The sequence below is a fragment of the Chlamydotis macqueenii genome, chromosome 6 (genome assembly GCF_036417535.1).
Source record: "Chlamydotis macqueenii isolate bChlMac1 chromosome 6, bChlMac1.mat, whole genome shotgun sequence".
Classification (NCBI taxonomy): domain Eukaryota; kingdom Metazoa; phylum Chordata; class Aves; order Otidiformes; family Otididae; genus Chlamydotis; species Chlamydotis macqueenii.
Window position 1 is genome coordinate 37850872 of NC_141561.1, and position 19515 is coordinate 37870386.

The 19515-nt window shown below is 39.7% G+C and overlaps 1 protein-coding gene across 1 annotated transcript in view; it reads right to left on the reverse strand.

The window, feature by feature from the left end:
- Nucleotides 1–19515, reverse strand: part of ERBB4 (erb-b2 receptor tyrosine kinase 4) — a 395635-nt gene that overhangs the window by 161440 nt on the left and 214680 nt on the right. The window contains exons 11-14 of the mRNA XM_086751200.1: nucleotides 15732–15805; nucleotides 14093–14183; nucleotides 12410–12609; nucleotides 1546–1678 (exon numbers count right to left, since the gene is read on the reverse strand). Coding sequence (XP_086607326.1) covers nucleotides 1546–1678; nucleotides 12410–12609; nucleotides 14093–14183; nucleotides 15732–15805 — 498 coding nt within the window. The remainder of the gene's footprint in view (nucleotides 1–1545; nucleotides 1679–12409; nucleotides 12610–14092; nucleotides 14184–15731; nucleotides 15806–19515) is intronic.

Here is a 19515-nt window from a genome sequence, read left to right on the forward strand (position 1 = left end):
CGTCAGCGGGCTCTAGCAATATTCAGGTAAAGGTGAAGGCCTCTGCGCTCAGTTTATCCATGTTCTCCCTCCGCTCCTCTACAACCATTAGGATCTATTGCTAATACAGCTGAGGAAAACCTCATCTGACCACAGCAAGTAAGCTCACCTTTCTCTGGCTTTGGAGATGGAGCTCTCCTGTTGAGGACTAAGAGAAATCAAATACATCTGACCCTACCATGAAGCACTGTTGCTGCCCTCAGAGATGAACATGCAGAGCTCTCAAACAAACGAAAAACTGCTCCACAAGCCCAGGTCACAAATCACTTCACATACTTGGGAATGAACTGAGCCTGTGGAAAGTGTAAATACCACTCACTAATCGATACAGGTCAGAACATCCTGATGAGAGGGCTGGTCATGAAGGCCTCCTTGTCATCTTATTGTGATGAGGCTTCATGGCAACACCAGCCACCAAATGTGGTCCCATCTATTACGATGCATAGAACACAACTGGTCTGCAACTCTTCTTTTTTCTTTTTTTTTTTTTCTTTTTTTTTGTGGGGTGGAGGGAGGAGGAGGAGGCAGGCTTTTAAGCATATAAAACTGTACTCTGACAAGATTTTTTTTTTTTTTGCCTGCATTGTCCCAGTAAAAGAGTTTAGAATATTTTCACTTATATATGGGAGTTAATTCAATACTCTTTTCATAACAGTTACATGAGTTGGCATCCAAGACAGGAAAAGAAAGAAAAAGAAACCATATAGTGATCTTGTTTCCAATTAGAAGTTTGAGCCGAAAAAGATAATTAAAATAATTTAGGTTTTTTGTCTTGACTTTAAAAGAGGTGCCAGGGACCTTGCTATACCATTATATGGGAAGTTAAATTCCACCTGCTTCCCTCCACAGCCTAATTATGAATTTCTTCTACTGCAGCTAATATAAGCAGTTCAGCTCTATTTTTCTGCCAAAAGCCAGACTTTGTCACCTTGGCTGTGCTGTATGTAGGTACTCCCCTAACCATCCCCCAGAAGAGATGATGTACATGCATGAGTGGGAGAAGGAAAGGGGGAAAGATCTCATGTGGGTTTTATTATTCATATTTGTGTGTACACAAACTTATTGTATTATGAAAAAAAAAAAAAAAGAGAGTGAGTTTTCCTACTTTGGAGTCCTTAGTCTTTATCACAAACCTAAATGTAACTGCTCTGAAAGAACCTAATTGTATGTGTTTCTAAATAGGGGTGTCAATATTCAAGTAGGGCCACATGGTGGGATTTTTAGTCTTCACCTAAATCTAATTGTTCACATCATCAGGAATGCAAAAGGTGCAACAAACTTTTCATGTTGCATGAAATTTTTTAGCAGAATATTAGATAAAGCCTCCTACACAAGTTCAGATTTGGAAATACGTAAAACTTACCCCACAATACATTTCACACAAAATCACTAATATTGGCAATGGAACCAGATATTGATTAATGGAAAACCAAAATAACATACTCATTAAAGTTCTGAATAATCTAGTCAGCAACTTTAGGGAAAAGTGCAAGGGAAATACCTTACCCATCATACAGGTTACAAGAGTCTATGCAGGTCCTTCCCCTGATGAAGCGCTTGCAGGAGAGACACTGGTCTGGCCCTGGCCCCCAGCAGCCATCGCTTGAGCACAGCTCATTACACACCATTCCATCAGCAGCTGCAGAGAGAGAGGATGCAATCATTAATTTACACAGTCCTCTGAAATCCCAAGAAAAACATTTCATTTAGCATTCTGCCATACTCAGAAAAGCAAACTGGATGTTCAGATTTTCTAGAAACAGACTAGAGAAAAAACAGAAAACTATCATCATACCACTACAGACACACACTGTGCACTCACAGTTTGAATACTAGACACATTTCTGCTCTGCTCCTTTCAGAAAGGATGTAACAGAGTGAGAAAAAGGTTTAAGAGCGCTGCAAGGATGATCAAAATTAGAGAAGAGCTTCTATACTAGGAATAAACAGACGAGTAGCCTAAGATACGGGTGAGAAAGGACATGATAAACATCTATAAAATCATGAATAACAAGAAGATAAGTAAGCATGAAACAATTGTTCATTGCTTCCTCCAAGCCCCTCATGGACATTCAGAGATGCAGAAACCCAACAGGGTTCAAAACTGAGATTTTCTTCATAGAAAGTATAGATCAAGCTGCAGAATTCCCTGACACCGGACACAGTAAATGCAAAAAAAAAATTTAAAGAATTTGAAAAATCAATTGTCCAAATCCAGAGAACAGCCATTAAACTAAAATCTAAAAGAGTACCTCTGAATTTAGGACTCCCTGAAATAAAACTTAGGGCTAGTGGGGAAGAAAAGTCACCATTAACTTTGGTTTTTTTAATTGTTAATTGCAAAAACACCTGAAGACTGAAAATGCCTATATATAAAACTCAAAAAACATAAAATACACAGTGTCCCTTGTCTCAAAACCAAAATTCAGCTTAAATAAACGAAACGAACAAAGGCTAAGGGGGAAAGGTTGTTTCAAACAACATAATTAATTCTGTATTTTTATTTTATAGAAATTCTTCTCTACATAAATATCTAGATGACTGTAACAGATGGAGAAAATAAGCAAAGAACAAAAGGAAACACGTTATATCTCCAGCATCTGAAGAAAGTCCAGTTGCATAGATTCAGTCAGACCTCGGCATGTGAAAGGGTAGATCTCTTAATTTGAATTCACTCTTGCATGATAAAACATTTTACGCAAATGGTTACATACTAGACTGAGTAGATTAAAAATAGCAAAGATCTGAAATATCAGAGATGGCAAATATATAAACACTTGTTTGTTGTTTGGTGGTTTGTTTTTTTTTGGTTTTTTTTTTTTTTTTTTAATAACCAATGGAAATAACTTGAGGGAAGTGTCAAATAATCAGTTAAAAGTAGGTTTGCTGGTAGAATCCTACCACCACCTCCAATGCTGTAGCAATGAAGATGCTACAGACACACACATACCGAATACACCTGTAAAACAGCAACTGCTTATGCCCAGCACACATTTGAAAAGGGGCAATAGCCAAATCAACAGCAAATACTATTGCAAAAATGCAAAAAGCCCTCTGGTGGCTTTATATTAAATAAAAAGACAGTAGTTGTTTGTGTACTATTTTTCTACACTTCTTTCAGTACAGCAGCATAGCTGGAGGACTGGAAAAACAAGCCCTATTTTCCTTTCAGGATACTTGATGGTCTTGTCTCCACTGTCAAGGCTGGAGCGATGCAGTTAGGTCCTGTCCATTACAAGCTACCTTAACAAAGTAGTATACACAAAGCCCTTGTAAATCATGAAAGAGTCAGCAGAAGGATACTTTCTGCTCTCCACAGCGTATTTTAACCCTGGTTATTCTGTGCTACGGTGTATATAATGTCCCACATTTGAAGCACTGAGTATCTGCCATAGTAGCCTACTGTACAGGAGAGCACGCTGCTTCACACAGCGACTCTCCTTAACCGCTCTGCAACTGCTGCTTTTCATCATGCAGCATTGTTTGATGTTGACACCATGTTTGTCAAGCACATCCTTCTGATCTATACAGCATGCCTTGCCTATGTCCTCTTGTTTCCTACACAGCCATTCCTGCACCTCCTTGTGCCTGCTAACACGCAGAAAGTTCATGTCACACTGGCAGGGTGCTTTCCTTTGATATATACTATCTGTCCCATTCCTCTTCTCACTGTCACTCTGCTTTCTGACCACTGAATTTATCAAAAACCACTTATTTCACAAAAAAATATGCAACAGCTGTATGCCTGGTTTCTCTCTCCTAGCCCATGTAGCAAGCAAGCAAGAGGAGTGAAGCTTCTTCCATATCTCCCTTCTTTTTGCAATAGGACATCTTGCTCTATTGAGAACGGCAGATTGTCATCTACTTGTTTCTTTTTCTGCCTAGAACATTTTGATAATTCAGTGCCAAAAAAAGGATGTTTCATGTTTACACCTTTACAAGCAACACAGGAACCAATCCAAGATTTCATGCCCTCCAGCCCTCGCAGGCACACTGCTCAGGAACAAGAGGTCCACCAGCGTGCTTCCCACTTGTCCAGCGCTGCTGCCGACCCTGCACGGCTCTGCTGTACAATACATGTAATTCAGCAGGTAGATAAGCACTGTCTAATCCAATACAATACCACAGGTAACCTCAGACATGAAAAGTCTGCACACTCATGTCTTATCAAGGCTGGAACACTTGAATACTTTTTTTTTTTTTACTTTGATATCACATACTTTCTCAATGATAACATCCAGAAGGTGCTCGGAAATATCTTTTTGGTTCTTCTTTTCCCTTAAAGCTTAAATCAGGTACAGTCAGACATAAAATAATTAAATTTAGGAGGAATTCCAGGTGTTCATTTAATTTCCTTTAAAGTATATTTATTCTCAGCACAGCAAGAGAGACCTGAACTACTACCACGCCATTACAGAGAGATGTCTCGTTCCGAGATCTCCTGACAATCAGAAGTCATTCTGCTGCAGTCAAAGGAACCACACCACACAAAGTCAGTATGAGCAGAGACAAAAAAACTCAGCTTTTCATTATTGTCCTAAACCTAATTTTTAAAAGTGTGGCAAAGTTTCTGTAACAACTACCAGATGTCAGTAGTTCCACTATGCTGCCACTGACTGAACTTCATAGGAATAAAATGAACCAGGCAAAAGCTCTACATTAGCAAAAGCTACAGGTGCAGCCCACCCAGTTTCCTTTCTCGCCTACTTTTAGACATTTCATGTCTATCTCAGCCTAACGCTGGCCTTGTGCAACACAGTTCAGGAGGCACATTGACTTGGTAATAAAGGCCAGTTTTGGCCTATTTCACCTACACTGCCTACAGGAGGACTCAGAAAAAGCTCTGGGTGATACAGCCGGTTATTTCAGGGGAACCCCAATTATGCCTTAGGATTTAGAGCACACTTGAGAGCTCCCTCAGAGCAGGCTCCAGGACTTCATGCCTGGTCTGCCAGTCTCGCTTGATCTCATCCAGTCTCATGGTGACATGTGACAGACACTGACCAGACGAATATCCGAGTCCTGCCTCATGTTGCCTGCCACAGGGGTAGCTGGGATTAAGAGATAACTCCAGGCTTAAACTGTATCAGCAAATATATTTTTAAAAAGGAGGAAAAAACTCAAACCTAGAAACTATCACAGTTCTAATTAAGCCAACTTTTTATATAAATAGTTTTATTTTCTAGTCAATGACTCACTTGAAGTACTTGTCACATAATAAAAAAACCACCTTGCTTTGGAGATCCCTTTCAATCATTTTCAGTTTCAATTGGTTCTCATTTTCAATCTTAAGAATATTAGTAATTCTGATTTTTGTTTCACACACTCCTGTCACTGAAAGAGTTTCCTATTTGCTTTCTCACCTTTTTTTTCTAACTTGAAATTGTGCTTTTATTACTAGTGATTTCTTTTCTTTTTGCTGTTCTCAGCTGTCAGACTACTCTTGGACGGGAATTTATTTATACATGCACACACACAGTGTTGCACTACAATATCCCTTCAAATAGCAAGTGACACTATTACAAGATAGCTCAGAAAACATACTGAGCAACCTCATGCAAATAAAGAGAGAGCTTTTCAGTAAAGAAAATCATTACTATCCTATTGAAATCTAGCCAACACACTGCCTGTAGTCTTTGAAAAAAAGCAACAGGAAGAAAAATAAATCACTATTTCCTTCTGCTTATTTCTAAGTCATAAAAATGTTTCAATAAACGAATCTTGGCATGAAGGGAGTGGTTTTTGACAACTTATGAAAACCCATTACGCTTGTCTTTCTTCCTCTTCTTTAATTACAGGGATGGCTAAAGAAATGTTTCAATTTTAGACATATTATTTGGCATTTCCATGGGCTGAGAAGGTTCAGAAGCTCCAGCACATCACACGGCCACATGTGCAAGGAAAGAACAATAATGTTTTTGACAGGAACTCATTTTCATTGGGAGTTTTAGAACAAGCATTCATTCTTTATTAATGGGGTCACACAGGTTAGAAGTAGAAAGGTTCAATGTTTTCCCCCAACCTACATAGAACACAAAAAATTAGCTACCTAAAAAAAGAAAAAATATTGTTATTTGGCTATACACTTCTGGGCCTGATCCAAAGTTCCATGAACTCAATGGAAAAGCTCCCGCAGACTTCAATTAGCTTCGCATCAGGCCTGATAATAAATGTAATCATTTATTCAAGTTGTTAATTGGTGGCTAAATTGACATAATTCATAACAATCACATTTATAACAACCTTTGCCTAGAAAGGTTTCACTGTACACTGCAGGTGTCACTAAAGCTGAAAGAAATTATTTAAATAATTTTGTATAAAATAACTTTTTTTAATATTTATTTTGTGTGCACTCATATTTAACATGAGTCACCTCTGACTGTTCCATTAGAAAAAACCCATGCTGAGAAAAAAAGGCAGATTCTTCAGCAGAGAGCAACGGTAAAATCTGACTACCAGCGCACATTCTCTGGCAAATAACTTTATTGTCATTCATTCTGCATTAATAATGTGCATAACGAAGTAAGTTTTATGCACAAACTGTGTTTAAAATTACAGTTTATAGAAGCAGACAATTACAAGTCTACATTAAATGAGAGCCTCATGCACTGCATTTCAGATAAATGCTCCAATTATTTTCCACTAGGCTTACCAGTCTGAAGATGCCCATTTGCAATCTGAACTCCTCAACAACCTTGGGAAACACTATCAGACTGTGCAACGGTTGTTGAAGCCTGTTCTGGTTTTATGTAGTGAGAGGGGGCTACGATGGCAGCTTCTGTAGGAAACTGCTAGAAGTTTCCCCTTTATCCAGTGGACTCGGCCAGGCCTACGTCGGACCCATTGCTGGCCAAGGCCGAGCCAGTTGGTAGCAGAATGTTCCCTGATAACGGCTCTGCAGTAATGTATTTAAGAAAGGGAAAATAGGAAGGAAAAAAAAAAAAAAAAAGGAGAAGATGTGAAGAAGCTGAGCAGGGGCAGAGAGAGGGAGGTGCGAGCCCTGTGGGCCTTGCAGGCCTCACCCTCTGGCCTCCCGCCAGGCAGCCAACTGGGTCCAACTCGGCCCGGCCCGGCTGCAAGAAGTGGAGAGGAGATGAGCTGGACAATGTGAAGAGAACCTGAGAGGCGTCTGCCAGCCTGCTGTGAAGAATTTATTGTGAGAGGAACGGCTGCAGATGCCAAGGTCAGTGAAGAAGGAGCGGGGGGAGTAACGCGACTCCTGGCCAAGATTCCCCTGCAGCCCGTGGTGCAGCCCATGGTGGAGCAGGTTGTCCCCCTGCAGCCCATGGAGGTCCACGGAGGAGCAGAGATCCACCTGCAGCCCATGGAGGACCCCATGCTGGGGCAGGTGGAGGCCTGAAGGAGGCTGTGGCCCATGGCGGGCCCGCTGGGGCAGCTGTTCTGGAGGGACTGCACCCCGTGGAAGAGATGACCCACGCTGGAGCAGTTTCATGAAGGACTGTGGCCCGTGGGAGGGACCCCACAACGGAGCAGGGGAGGAACGCGAGGAGTTCTTCCCCCAACAATGAAGCAGTGGCGTAAAACAACGCGTCATGAACTGACTGTGACCCCCGTTCCCTCTTCCCCTCTGTGCCGCTCGAGGCGGGGAAGGTGGTGGAGATAATGTTAAGCCTGGGAAAAGGGAGGGGTGGGGGGAGGTTATCTTGTTCCTTTTCTCATTATCCTGCTTTGGTTTTAGTAATAAATGAATAGTTTTCCCCAAGTCGAGTCTGTTTTGCCCGTGACAGTAACTTTAAGGATTTCTCCCTCTCCTTATCTCAAACCTCAAGCCTTTTTCTTATATCATCTCTCACTGTTCTCTGGGAGTGTGGGGGGAGTGAGAAAGAGACTGCTTAGTCTGGTCCCAATTGGGGCTGAACTATGACATATTGTTAAGAAGTGGCAGAAATAGCAAGATGAAATTATTGATGGTATTGTGAATATAAAGTATATTTCGTGTGTTTCCTTATTGGGAAAAAAAAAAACCAACAAAAAAATCAGATTTCTGCCAAACCCTATAATGTCAATGTTATCTCAAAGATGAAGCATCACTATAGATTGAACTTTTCAACAAATATTTTGTTCCCTCAGCAATTTTTTTAATATTTCCTCACTGACTTCTGTGCTCAGTTGAACACAGCATTGAATAGTATGGAAAAGATATTGCCATCTTGTGATATATCCTAAAAATCACTTAAATATGATGCTGACTAGATTTTGGAAGTTCTTACACAATTTTTAAGAAAACCTACCCATGGGTATTAAATGTTTGCCATAACTTGCTTTAAGCCATTAACAAACACCAGGTAGTGAGGAAAGCAAACACAAGCTCATAGTGACTCAAAATATACGATGGAATAATAATAATAATAAACACACCCAAGAGTGGCTGTAATAATTAGCATGGTCTAGACTGGTTTCTTCACTGGAGACCATGTAAAAAACCATCTTGCTTGGGCATTTTTTTAACAGTTCACACCCTGCTAGTTACCATGCAAGTAGACGTATCTCTACCATAGAAGGTGTATTTCAATCCTGCAAATGTTTACTTACACATTTCCCTTCCCCATTCTGATTAGTCTTATTCATCACTCAGAGAGGCATGGGCATACGCCCACACATCTGCAGGATCAGGGCCCAGAACAGGCAAAATAACTCAAAGGCAGACATGGAAACCCCGAGAGACTTGCCCTCAGGTCCCAAGCGTCCAGGTAGTGGAAGATTCAGAGAAAACTCTCCTAAATCCCAGCCTGTTGGCTTGTCCTGAAAATCACAGATGTTTCAGCGGATGCTGGAGAAATGCATCTGGCTCTAAGGAACAGTTCTGCCTTACTCCAAGCAACTGTTAAGATTTTAGTTACGAGATCTAACCTGCAGCAGAACCCATTTAACTCCAGAGAGGTGCTGACTGACAGCCAGAGCAGAAGCAGCAGGATAGCTCTTCTCATCTAATGCTGACTCTCAAAAGGCCACAAAACACTAATTAATTCATTCAGAGAGACGTGCATAGAGAGAGAACACCACTGTTGCCTGTTAGGATTCAGGAAGGCAGCTAAGACACTGCCATCTGGTGGGAGTAACTTGGCCCCTAGCCTGCGTTCATTAAATACAGTCCATTTAATGAACACAGGTTAGAGTCCATTTTCAGAACTAACTCCTTGGTCCTGTAGCTTACACTGTGACTTCTTAAAATGCAATGAACGTGATTTATTTTCCTCATGAAGATTCCCTTGGTGTTAGACTTCATAAAATATCTTTAGGAGTATTTTTGTTCCTGGAAAATGATTATAACAAATCCTCAACAAGCTAGAAGTCAAATAAAGTTTACATTTTCCCTTTGTGTGCAAATGTAGTGACGAGACGTGTAGTGCACGAGGATGATGGGAGAGTACATCCAAGTTTCATCTGCCCTGGAAGCCCATGTTTCAGTAGCTGCGGTTCCTCCAAAGGGACTCAAACGTAATGATCACAGGAAAGGCCAAAGAGGTATTGATAAAGGAGTCCTGACAACTACTATGGGAAGATCTTCCAAACTACTGTGTTCAGCTATGTCCCCAAGTCTCAAATCAGTGAAACAAAAGAGATACTATTCCATGGAGGGAAACATACCTTACAAAGTTCAACTCTGAGTGGTTTTCCATTGTCTTCTAACATAGTGTAAGTTACAGAGAGTTTGAAGCAAAGAGGAAGCATTACTGTACAAGACATGGGGCCTATGTTCTACCCTCTTACAGTTGATTTTTATACTAAATCCTAGGAATGGAAGAGAGTTGGTCGTTCTTTCATTAAATGATGCATCATTATCAGTCAGCTGTTGCTAATCTCCTGTTAGAAAATGTCAAAGAGCACCGAAAGGAAGATGTTTCTCCCATAGTCAGCAGTTTTTATATAGTAGAGAGGAAACCTGTGCTCTCTGGAAGGTTCACGGGTTCACGTATCTCACAGCAAGATGTCACCTAGGATCTTGGAATGCAACCCTACTGATTCTTGCATGGTCATCAAGATCTTGTGCTTCTTCAGATAGATTTGGTTCTGTCAGGCCAAGAAATTCCTTACATGAAACCTCAAAGGGCTAATTCTTCCTGTCATGACATACAGAAGACACTTGTTACTCGACTGCTGGCACAGAACTAGGTTCCTCCCCACCATCCTATTAAATGCCAACCCCGGTACAGGCAAAAGCAACTAGCAATCCACCATCCCTGGGCAGATGCGATTCTCTTTCTTGGCAATATTTTTATTTCTCAAATAATATACCATTTTTCATAGTAGGCACTCTGTGTGGAGGCAGAAAAAAAAGAGTCTGCATACTGGAACTACAAGCCTCTTACAAATGCTCTAGCTGGCAAGACTGTAGGCACTAGTCACTCATGGGAAGTCAGGAGATTTCCTCCAAGTTTCTAAGGAGCTGATGGTGCCAAAAAATGCAAGCGTTTCCCTTGCAAGGCTGATCTTATTCAATGTTCAAATAATATTCACCCTCAGAAGAGATCAAAGCAAAGAAAAAGCCTTGAGATGGAAAAAATTTAAAGAGGACAGAAGCCATTAAGATGATGATACAGAGCTCATGGATGTTGAGCAACTAAAGCTAACCTAGAACAAGATAAAGTTGGGTGTGTTGAAAATAGAGATTGCACAGTTGTCTTTGTGCTGTAACTGGTTAACTAATTTCATTATTCAGGACTATTCTTGGACACTTCATCAACACTTAATTCCCACGTGACATTATCATCCTGTCTTTGATCATCTCTGGATGACCAAGAGAGCTACGGTACTCTCACAGAGAACTATCTGGATTAATTTACTCATGCCTTTGTCAGTGTTTGGCTGGGAAGATCACCAGGGCATGAAGCTGTTCAACACGCAGGACACCCTCGTGCACTTCCTCACCCCAGAAGTACCAGAAGACACTGCATTTCTCCTACAAAATGTTCTACCAAGTGTAAGGGTCTAATCCATAGTATCACAGCCTATGCCAAGGACGTATTTTTTAAAAACGTACACAAAAACTTCTGCCAAGAAAAGTTCTGTTCAACACATCCTTCTGTCTCACATAACAGAATGTTTACATCACAGGATAAAGTATGCTGCAGTTTAAAAGAGGACAGTGGTCCACTGGAAGTTGCAAAACAACCCTTTTCCTCTACACCCTCAGGCACAATCACAATTAAACTATCTATATCAACAGCAAGAGGCATTTCTTTAACCTTCACTTTTTAAACTTGTATGTAGAGAAATAGCCAAATAATAACAATTACAAAACAAAACCACACAGAGACCTACCAAATGAGACTATACACCTCATGTTGCTTCTACATGGTAGAAGAGATTAGAAAAATAACTGAGCAGCAGTGATTAATGTATAGTTGTGTTTCACCTAACACTGGAAGGTAGACTCCTACTACAGTGATAAGCACAGCCACAAATTCTCTCAAAGCATAGCAGAATAGTACTTCAAAGGAAGAAGGAGAAAAAGGAAAAAAAAAAAAAAAAAGGTAAAACAAACACTACATTAAATTACAAGCTGGACCAGAGCCTGAAAAAACCCAAAGTAAACCTTTCCGGCTGGTCAAAGCACAAAACCCAGAAACATCACATAAATATACAGCAACCTCATTAACTTCTTCTGTTGCTAGCAGTCTTACAGATGCTTAAAATGAACTGTATTGCTGTTACAATAGCACCGTATCCATGCAATGTGCTGCCTGATTTCTGCATAACCAAATTGTTTTAATATGCTACGTAGTGTTCATTTGCTATTTAGTACTAAGATCTCAGTCCAAGTACTGGTATGTAAGCTTTCCTGAAAGACAATTAGGCCCAATTAAAAGTCATCTCCCTCATCAGACAGGTCAAGTACAGAAAGGAAGAACCTAGTGATCAAAAACAGTCCTAAAATTCACCTTTCTGGATTAAGACAGCTTCACTTCGGTGAAGCAGGGTAAGAGAAGCAAAAGATGCTAATCTCACTCCATAAGGAAAGAGCCCTTGTTTGTAAATCTGTAAAATCAGTGCCTTTTATGAACGCTACATTCACTCCACACTGATGCCCTTCAGAATTCCCATTTGTGTAACCGGATCTCTAATATGGGAAGTTCATGTCATGGTAAAAAGGCAGCATACTTCCTCTTCTTCATTTGTTCACACTTCAAAATGTTTCATTTGCCTATAAATCTGCTCAGAGGCAGACTGGGCCAAATCCTTAGATTCTGCAAATGATCACAGCTCCACTGCTGTCCTTGGAGCTCCAAGAGACATCAGTCAAGTTTCTGGCCTGCTCACCGCACTGTATCCTGTCAGTTGTCGTACCACCTACCCCTAAGCGAGCCAATCATCGACAAGAAGATCTGCACTCAGCAGCAGTACTTACTGCAGTTCTCTGCCTTTTTATTTCGATGGATCACCGTCTTTTGACTGGGTGTGCTGAAGAGGCTGGTCCAGTTGACAGTGTGGTAGTAGCACAAATTGCTGTTGTCTGTTATGTAGATGTTGCCAGCACTGATTTGCTTCAAAGACTGAAACTGCAGAGAGGTAATGCCTTGTTGTTTTAGGATGAGTAAAGAAAGGCCACTGTGATGAAAACAAAAGTAAGAGAAATCAGGAATTAATTCCAGAAGGCAGAAGTACTTAGAGCTGGTTGGGAACCTCCCACTAGATTTCGTTCCTAGTGTAAGATGTTCTTTCCGGCAAAACTTAAATTTTGTCAGAAAACTTTTCTTTTGGGGTGAGACAAATATTTTATGGGGCAACATTCAGTTCTATTGTCTAAAAACTTATGAGTCCTGTAAGAACTGCGATACCATAAGCCGTGATGCTTGCAGCACTAGGCCAAGTGGGTCCGCAGAACTGCTCAACTACTTCCGTTTCAACCATTAAAATATTTTTTGAGATAAAGTACTGTTGAGAAAACAGAATAAAATCCAGATTTTTTTTTTCATCAGATTTAATGCCATGATAGTTTATATGCTAAGGAGAAACTGACAAAGTCATGCAAAACATAACAACATCTTCTGTCAAGCATCAAATTAATGTCATTTATAGTAACACAGGAAGAAATTGTTATTTTCAAGGGAATTTTTCCAGCTCACTTTCTACATTTCATTTTTCTTTTGTTGGAATATGTGGTTATCACCTTTCTTCATCAAATGGTAAATGATTGTCTGTGTAACATGGAAATGACTGCACATCTTTTATGACTGACGATTAGTGAAGACAATATCCACTTTCTGGGCATCCTTTAAGTTATTGTATTTTAATGATTATAATTGTTTTCCAGCTGTTTCAAATAAAAATTGCTACTTCCAAACAGAATGCAGGGCTGTAATTCAATGTCAAGGTTTCACTGCTATTCATACACTGCTTGGGCTGCTGTTTAAGATGCCAGCAGAATCCCATGACTGATTTACTACATTTACATAATGCGAACCACAGGTTGCTGTATGTATCAGTCAGGTACCTTCTTGTATTTCCCCCATTATTTCTCACCTTGTTTTCTTCTCTTCAATCCAACTCCTCCAAGAGAGTTTTCATATGGAAACATCTCTTGTAAAAATGGGAGTAGAGAGCTAATGTACACCCCATCTGCAAGGTACCTCAGTGATATTAGAGTTCTTCCATCTACTTAACCTTTTACCACTTCTTAAGACCACACTGTTCTTTGGGTACAGGAGCCCGCACTTCCAATTGCACTCATATAAACTTCCTGATTGTGCGGCTATGTTCTACTATCAATATCTTTCAAGTTACGTTTCACATTCACAAGGTATTTTAAACCATAAAATGTACTTTCCGGATAATTAATTCACAGCTACAGCAACAAAACAAAACGGTTTTTTGTTTTGTGGGTTTTTTTTTTTAAATAATTATGTTCAAAAGGTATTACTCATTATAAATAACTGATTAGCAAAGATACTGTTAATGAATACCTTGGTAACAGAGAAAAATACATCAGTTTACAGTGCCCTTCCCAAAGGATGTTGCATTGTGTGCTACTGAACAAAGGATCATTGAATACTAATTAAAAAAGATTCCATCAACAGAGGAAGTACCTTACCTATAGAGAGCTCTTCCACCGATAGTAACCAAGTTAGAAAACACCCTGAAATCTGTCATATTCTCAGGCCACGACTGTATGTTCAAGTACCCTGAAAGAGAAAAAGGCAAGCACAGGAATGTCAATGATTTCTGCTTTATCACATACAGGAGTTAGCACAGGCCTTAGCCTATAAATGACAGACAGTGCTGGTTTGACAAAAAGAAATAAATAGGTAATGAATGCTGCAGACTAATGTCTTGGAATTCATCAGGCTGCTCACCACTGCCTCCTCCAAGAAAGCAATGGAGGACTGGTCACAGCAGCATTACATCAACTTTGAACAGCCACAGTGAGGGGGAACCTGAACACAGGCTGGAATCTTGCAGGCCTCCAAGCCTTTCCTAAACAGCAGCAGTAGCAATAATGAAGATTTGCCTGAATGAAGAACATTGCATTTTAAAATGTGCTAGAGACTTACAACAGAAGTTGAGGGATCCATCACAATTCATTAAAAGATGAAGAGACTTTCCTAAAACAAAGAACTTCCGTTCGTTTCTGAGTGTGTGTGTGAGGACTCTCTGCACAAGTACGTGGGACTAATTACTTTGTGTTACACAGACCTCTACAGAGTGCAGCTCCCTATGATTTTGATTCAGCGCTGGACAGAAATGCAGTACATCTTTAAGCACAAGGGTAATTCCACTTAAGCAACAGAGCTGAGACTGTCAATTAGACAGTGCGCTTAAGAACGGCAAATTACAGACATGCAGATGTCAGATTATCTTTGACATTAATTAGGGAGAGACTTAGACCTTACTTTCATTTTTAATCCCACTGGTTTGCTGAAATATACGACTCTGAGAGGTGAAGTACGTGGGAGAGAACTCATTTCAAATGCCAAACACTTGTTGAGCTCCACCCAGCTACAATCACGTTGTAGTGTCCAAAGATCTTTTTTTCTGTGCATGAAATAGAACTTCTGGTTTTTGTGTTTCCCTATCTATACATAGTCAGCAATCAAACGAGAACTCAAAGCTGTGGAATCTTCCTCCCTGTCCCCCTCCCAGTGAAACAAGAAGCAGCAAGCTGCAAGAAATCAAAGTATGGAGTTCTAGCTATATGACCCCACTGAAAAGTCACAAAAGATGGGAGAGACTACCACCCCACACATTAGACATTTGTCTTTAAATTAAAGAAGCTAATTTGCAACAGCCTCTTCTGTTAGACCAAGAGAGGTACCTGCAGAAACAGATTGGCTTGTCTGTTTTTTTCCAAGGCATTTTTCAAATGCTTTCAGATGAAGGCAATGGTTTCCCACATTTCAGCACCATTATCCTCACTAGGTGTCCCCCCTTGCAACACTTGTCCCACTTTGCTAGCACGGAAGCAAGAACCCTCGCCCGCCTAACAGTAAGGTCTTGGACTTCTGATGCTTGTGTACCCTAAACATAATGGGCATTCTGTGTTCACGAGCAAAGGAGAACGCACTTGTGAATATCAACTGATATTGCAATTGTTGGGTATTAAACTTTAATCAGATGTACAGAGTCATGAGCTTAAAGAAAAAAAACACTTTGAGTTCTTCAGAAACACAACAAATGACAACAATAAATGCAAAGTGAGAAGTTCAAATTAAATGAAATCAGAAGTGGCTTACCTGTTATCTCTCTCACTGTTTGGAAGATATTTAATTTCTCTGGATTAATTGCAGCGATTGTGTGGTACGGGTCTCTGAAAGATTAAAAGCACAAAATGCGATGTTCCAAATTAAAAAAAGATCAGGTTCTCAAAGTCATACCATGTAGAAAGCAGTATTCAGGGGGTCAACACTTTGCTTTTATGTAGCATATACACCAGATTTCTTCAGATTATTTCCAGCTTCTTCAGACTGTTGTTCCTGCAGAACCTGTGTCTAAGTTCTTGCATGTCATCTTGAAGGAAAATAATGGTGTTTAGTATCTTTAAGCTTCACTTCTTAATATTTTAGAAATATTTACGCCATTTTAAAATTAAGGGATTCTAAACAACCGTGGGTGACCTCTTTAAACGAAAGATTAATTTTCAACATTTTTTACAGTAATACTAGCTCAAATGGTACAATTGCAATACTATACTACCAGGACTAAAAAACTGCTGCTGAAACGAATGACAAGCTATAAGCAAAACAAAACTAAGAGTGTGCCAGGAGTTCCTGACACGTGCATTAAAAAGGGTACACTTTTTAGAAGGTGTTGAACAGGGAGCATCAAAAAGCACAGGTCCTTGCCAATCAGGTTTGTCACTTGAGAAGTAAAATACTCCCACCAAACATTACAATCTCAAAGTTAGATATGCAACAGTGTAAAAAGACAAAGCTGACCTTGATTTTGAGAGTGTCATCATTTGGTAAATAACTTCTTTTCCCCCTAATTTTAAATGAGTAAAGACTCTCCAACTATTTAAGAAGCTAATTAGAAGCTTAACCCAAACAAAAATCCTTTAAGAACCCTTCCATAACACCATGTTATGGTATTTTTGTGGGTTTTCTGAGGTTAGGAAACATCCTCCGTAGATATGGAACATGCATTTCCACTTCTCCTCCTCCTGCTTTCCAAGAGACATCATTCTGGGAATTGGAACATGCAGGTAATCAACCAGACTGTCTTTGGGGACAAACCTCACAAGTCTATGTGGTGACAGACTGATAGGGTCACTTGTAACCATCCTGGAGGTGACCATACATTAGCAGCAACAAAATGAGTTCTTGAACCTTAACATAAAGCCCAGTGGACCACAGGAACATCAAATACACTTAATTTTAACAATGCAGGCTCTCAGAAAACTAGGTAACAAGTTTTGACAACCTAACAGAAACACAGTACTTCCCTTTTAAAAGGGATTACTGTTAAAAAGGGAAAACTCTTGATGGTAGAAAACATGAGGTTACAGAATTTCTCCTCCAAATCCTAAGATAAAGTAGCCTTTAAAAATACAAATATACATTTAAACCCCTTAAACAATCAAATATCTGATATGTTTTATCAACACGTAAAACTGTAGAATAATGCAGTCATCTTAGCAGAGCCAAGATTTTTCAGTAGAACAGGCACAGCTGAATTTTACAGCTCCAAGAATGAGAGTTTCAGCTTACTGCGAAACTGAAGATGGACAACTAAAGCAAAGATAAAAAGCTGGTGGGCACTGAGAGCTTGTTGCTCCCGCTGCAAGCTGGGGTGGGGGGAAGACAGATGCAGCATTTGCTGCTACCTGGGGCTGTCCCTCCTTGGTATATCCCATCCCTTCCATCCCAATCAGAAGGAAACAGTAGAGAGAAGGCTGCACTCGAGGTATACAGGCCTTAACAACTTTCCAGCCAATGTGTTTTCTGTCTCAGGCAGCAGCTATGTATCGTAATGAAGATCACTTTATCCATACACTTCAGCAGAACATTATCTTAAAAGAATGCATACTACTGACTCACTAAAATTGAGGTCTACCTTCATGCTGCTTAACTTCTGGACACTAATTAAAGCAAAGTCATAATTACTTAATTTATATATAAACTAATATGCATAATTGTACATCCAAACAATTCATAATTTTATTTATATATATATATATACACACACACATAGTTTGTCTACAATTATCACAAATTCACAGAGATGTGAAGTTCAAGTACCCAGGAAAGAGAAAGACAGCCTACAGAATCACAGAAGCAAAAATACGACGGGATCAACTGTAATAGCACAGTCCCCAATGAAAACTAACAAAAAAAGCCCACTCAGTGTCTTTCTCTGAAGTTATTCTCTGACACTGTAAAAAGTCTTTCAGTTCCCCACAGACAGCTAAACTAAGTCCCTACAATCTGAAACACTGAAAACTCGTACTTTTAAAAGCTGCAGTTCACTCTGAGTAAACAAATTCATAAAAGAAGTTAACTTAAAGTTCAAGTGGAAATATGTGTTCTTGTTGTTGCTCCATATTGTCCATTTATAAAGCGCTTGTGTAGCTACTGCCATTTTAAAAATTTCCTTTCTGTATTATTGATTTACAAAACTTAACAGAAATTTTAAACAAAAAGCTGTTCCAGAAATACCAAGTTATTTTAATTAATTCTCAAATCTTATGTTCTTTTAATAGATTCTAAATTTAGACTGCAATTTACACTGTGGAAAACTTTAGGGTTGCAGAACTCTGCATCCTCATACTTAAGGTTGGCTGGAGTGAAGAATGAGAAGACAAAGTGCCACATAGTTCCAGAATTATGTATCCTAGGCTTATATTCCTCTATTAAAATAGAACGAAGTATTGTAACCTTCTTCTTTATAGTCCATAATTTAAATATTTTTGAGACAAATATGGGTTTATTCAAGGTTGGTTTCAGTCCCTTTAATTTAGACAGATTTTTAAATGAGTTTTTAAATTATTTTTAACGGTTTAATCTTGTAAATTTGGAGTTAAGACAACTTCTGCAACAAAAGCAGTTTTAATACTCAAAATTACATTTCATGTAATGCACTGGAATAATCCACACAAAATTGCTCAAGTTCTGTAGCTGCTTATCTTATACGTACTAGCATACTTCTCATCCTGTGAGACTGAATGTATCTACATCCAGCCTCTCAGTTGGTCATTTGACCACATCAGAAAGTGTGATGGCCTGAGCACTGACTCCTGTGTGACCTGTTCCAGAGCTTCACCAAGTTCAAAGTAGCATTTCCTTAAACCAGTTGAACCAAAGCCCTTCTTCCTCCCTAGGCTACAGTCACCTTTCACACTGTACTCCCTTCCAGAGAGATGAGAAGACCAACAACACAGTCAAAGCTCACATTTGCTGGCTTTTTGAGAACCACTGAGCTGTAAGGTCCCTCTGAGGTGGATGTTCAACTGTCTTTCTCATGGCTGGAGTCAAGCTGCAGGTGAAGCATTATAACCATTCACTCTATCAAATCAGGGAAACGGGTCGTTTCTTTCCACCTCACCTAGTAGGGAAATTTGAGCCAGGCAGCCTAGCGTCAACCACTTCGTCATAACGTCAACATATCTGAATCTATAGAAAGACTGAAGAAAAATCTGCTGGCACTACTCATGCTGGAATTCTATTTCAGATCAATTAATCATACTTTCAACTATGTCATAAAGCCACAAACACAGAGCTGGTTTGGGAACTGTATTTAAGTTACCAAATCTTGATAACCAGCGGCAAGCAATGTTGAAAGCTCCAAGAAACCCAAAAAGCAAGTTAAAAATCTGAAGCCTACGCAGTGGTAGAAGCAATTAAGTACTCTACACTGTCAGTGTACCACAAAACATCTGCGTGCTTAACACAACAAAGGGGCAAAAGGGTCTAATCTTATTTGTGCATTTCAAGGATTTTTCTCATTTTAACAGGTCCAGAAATACCTTAAAGTGTCACATGAAATTCATCATGGCTCATTAAAACATGAAGGCTTCAACTA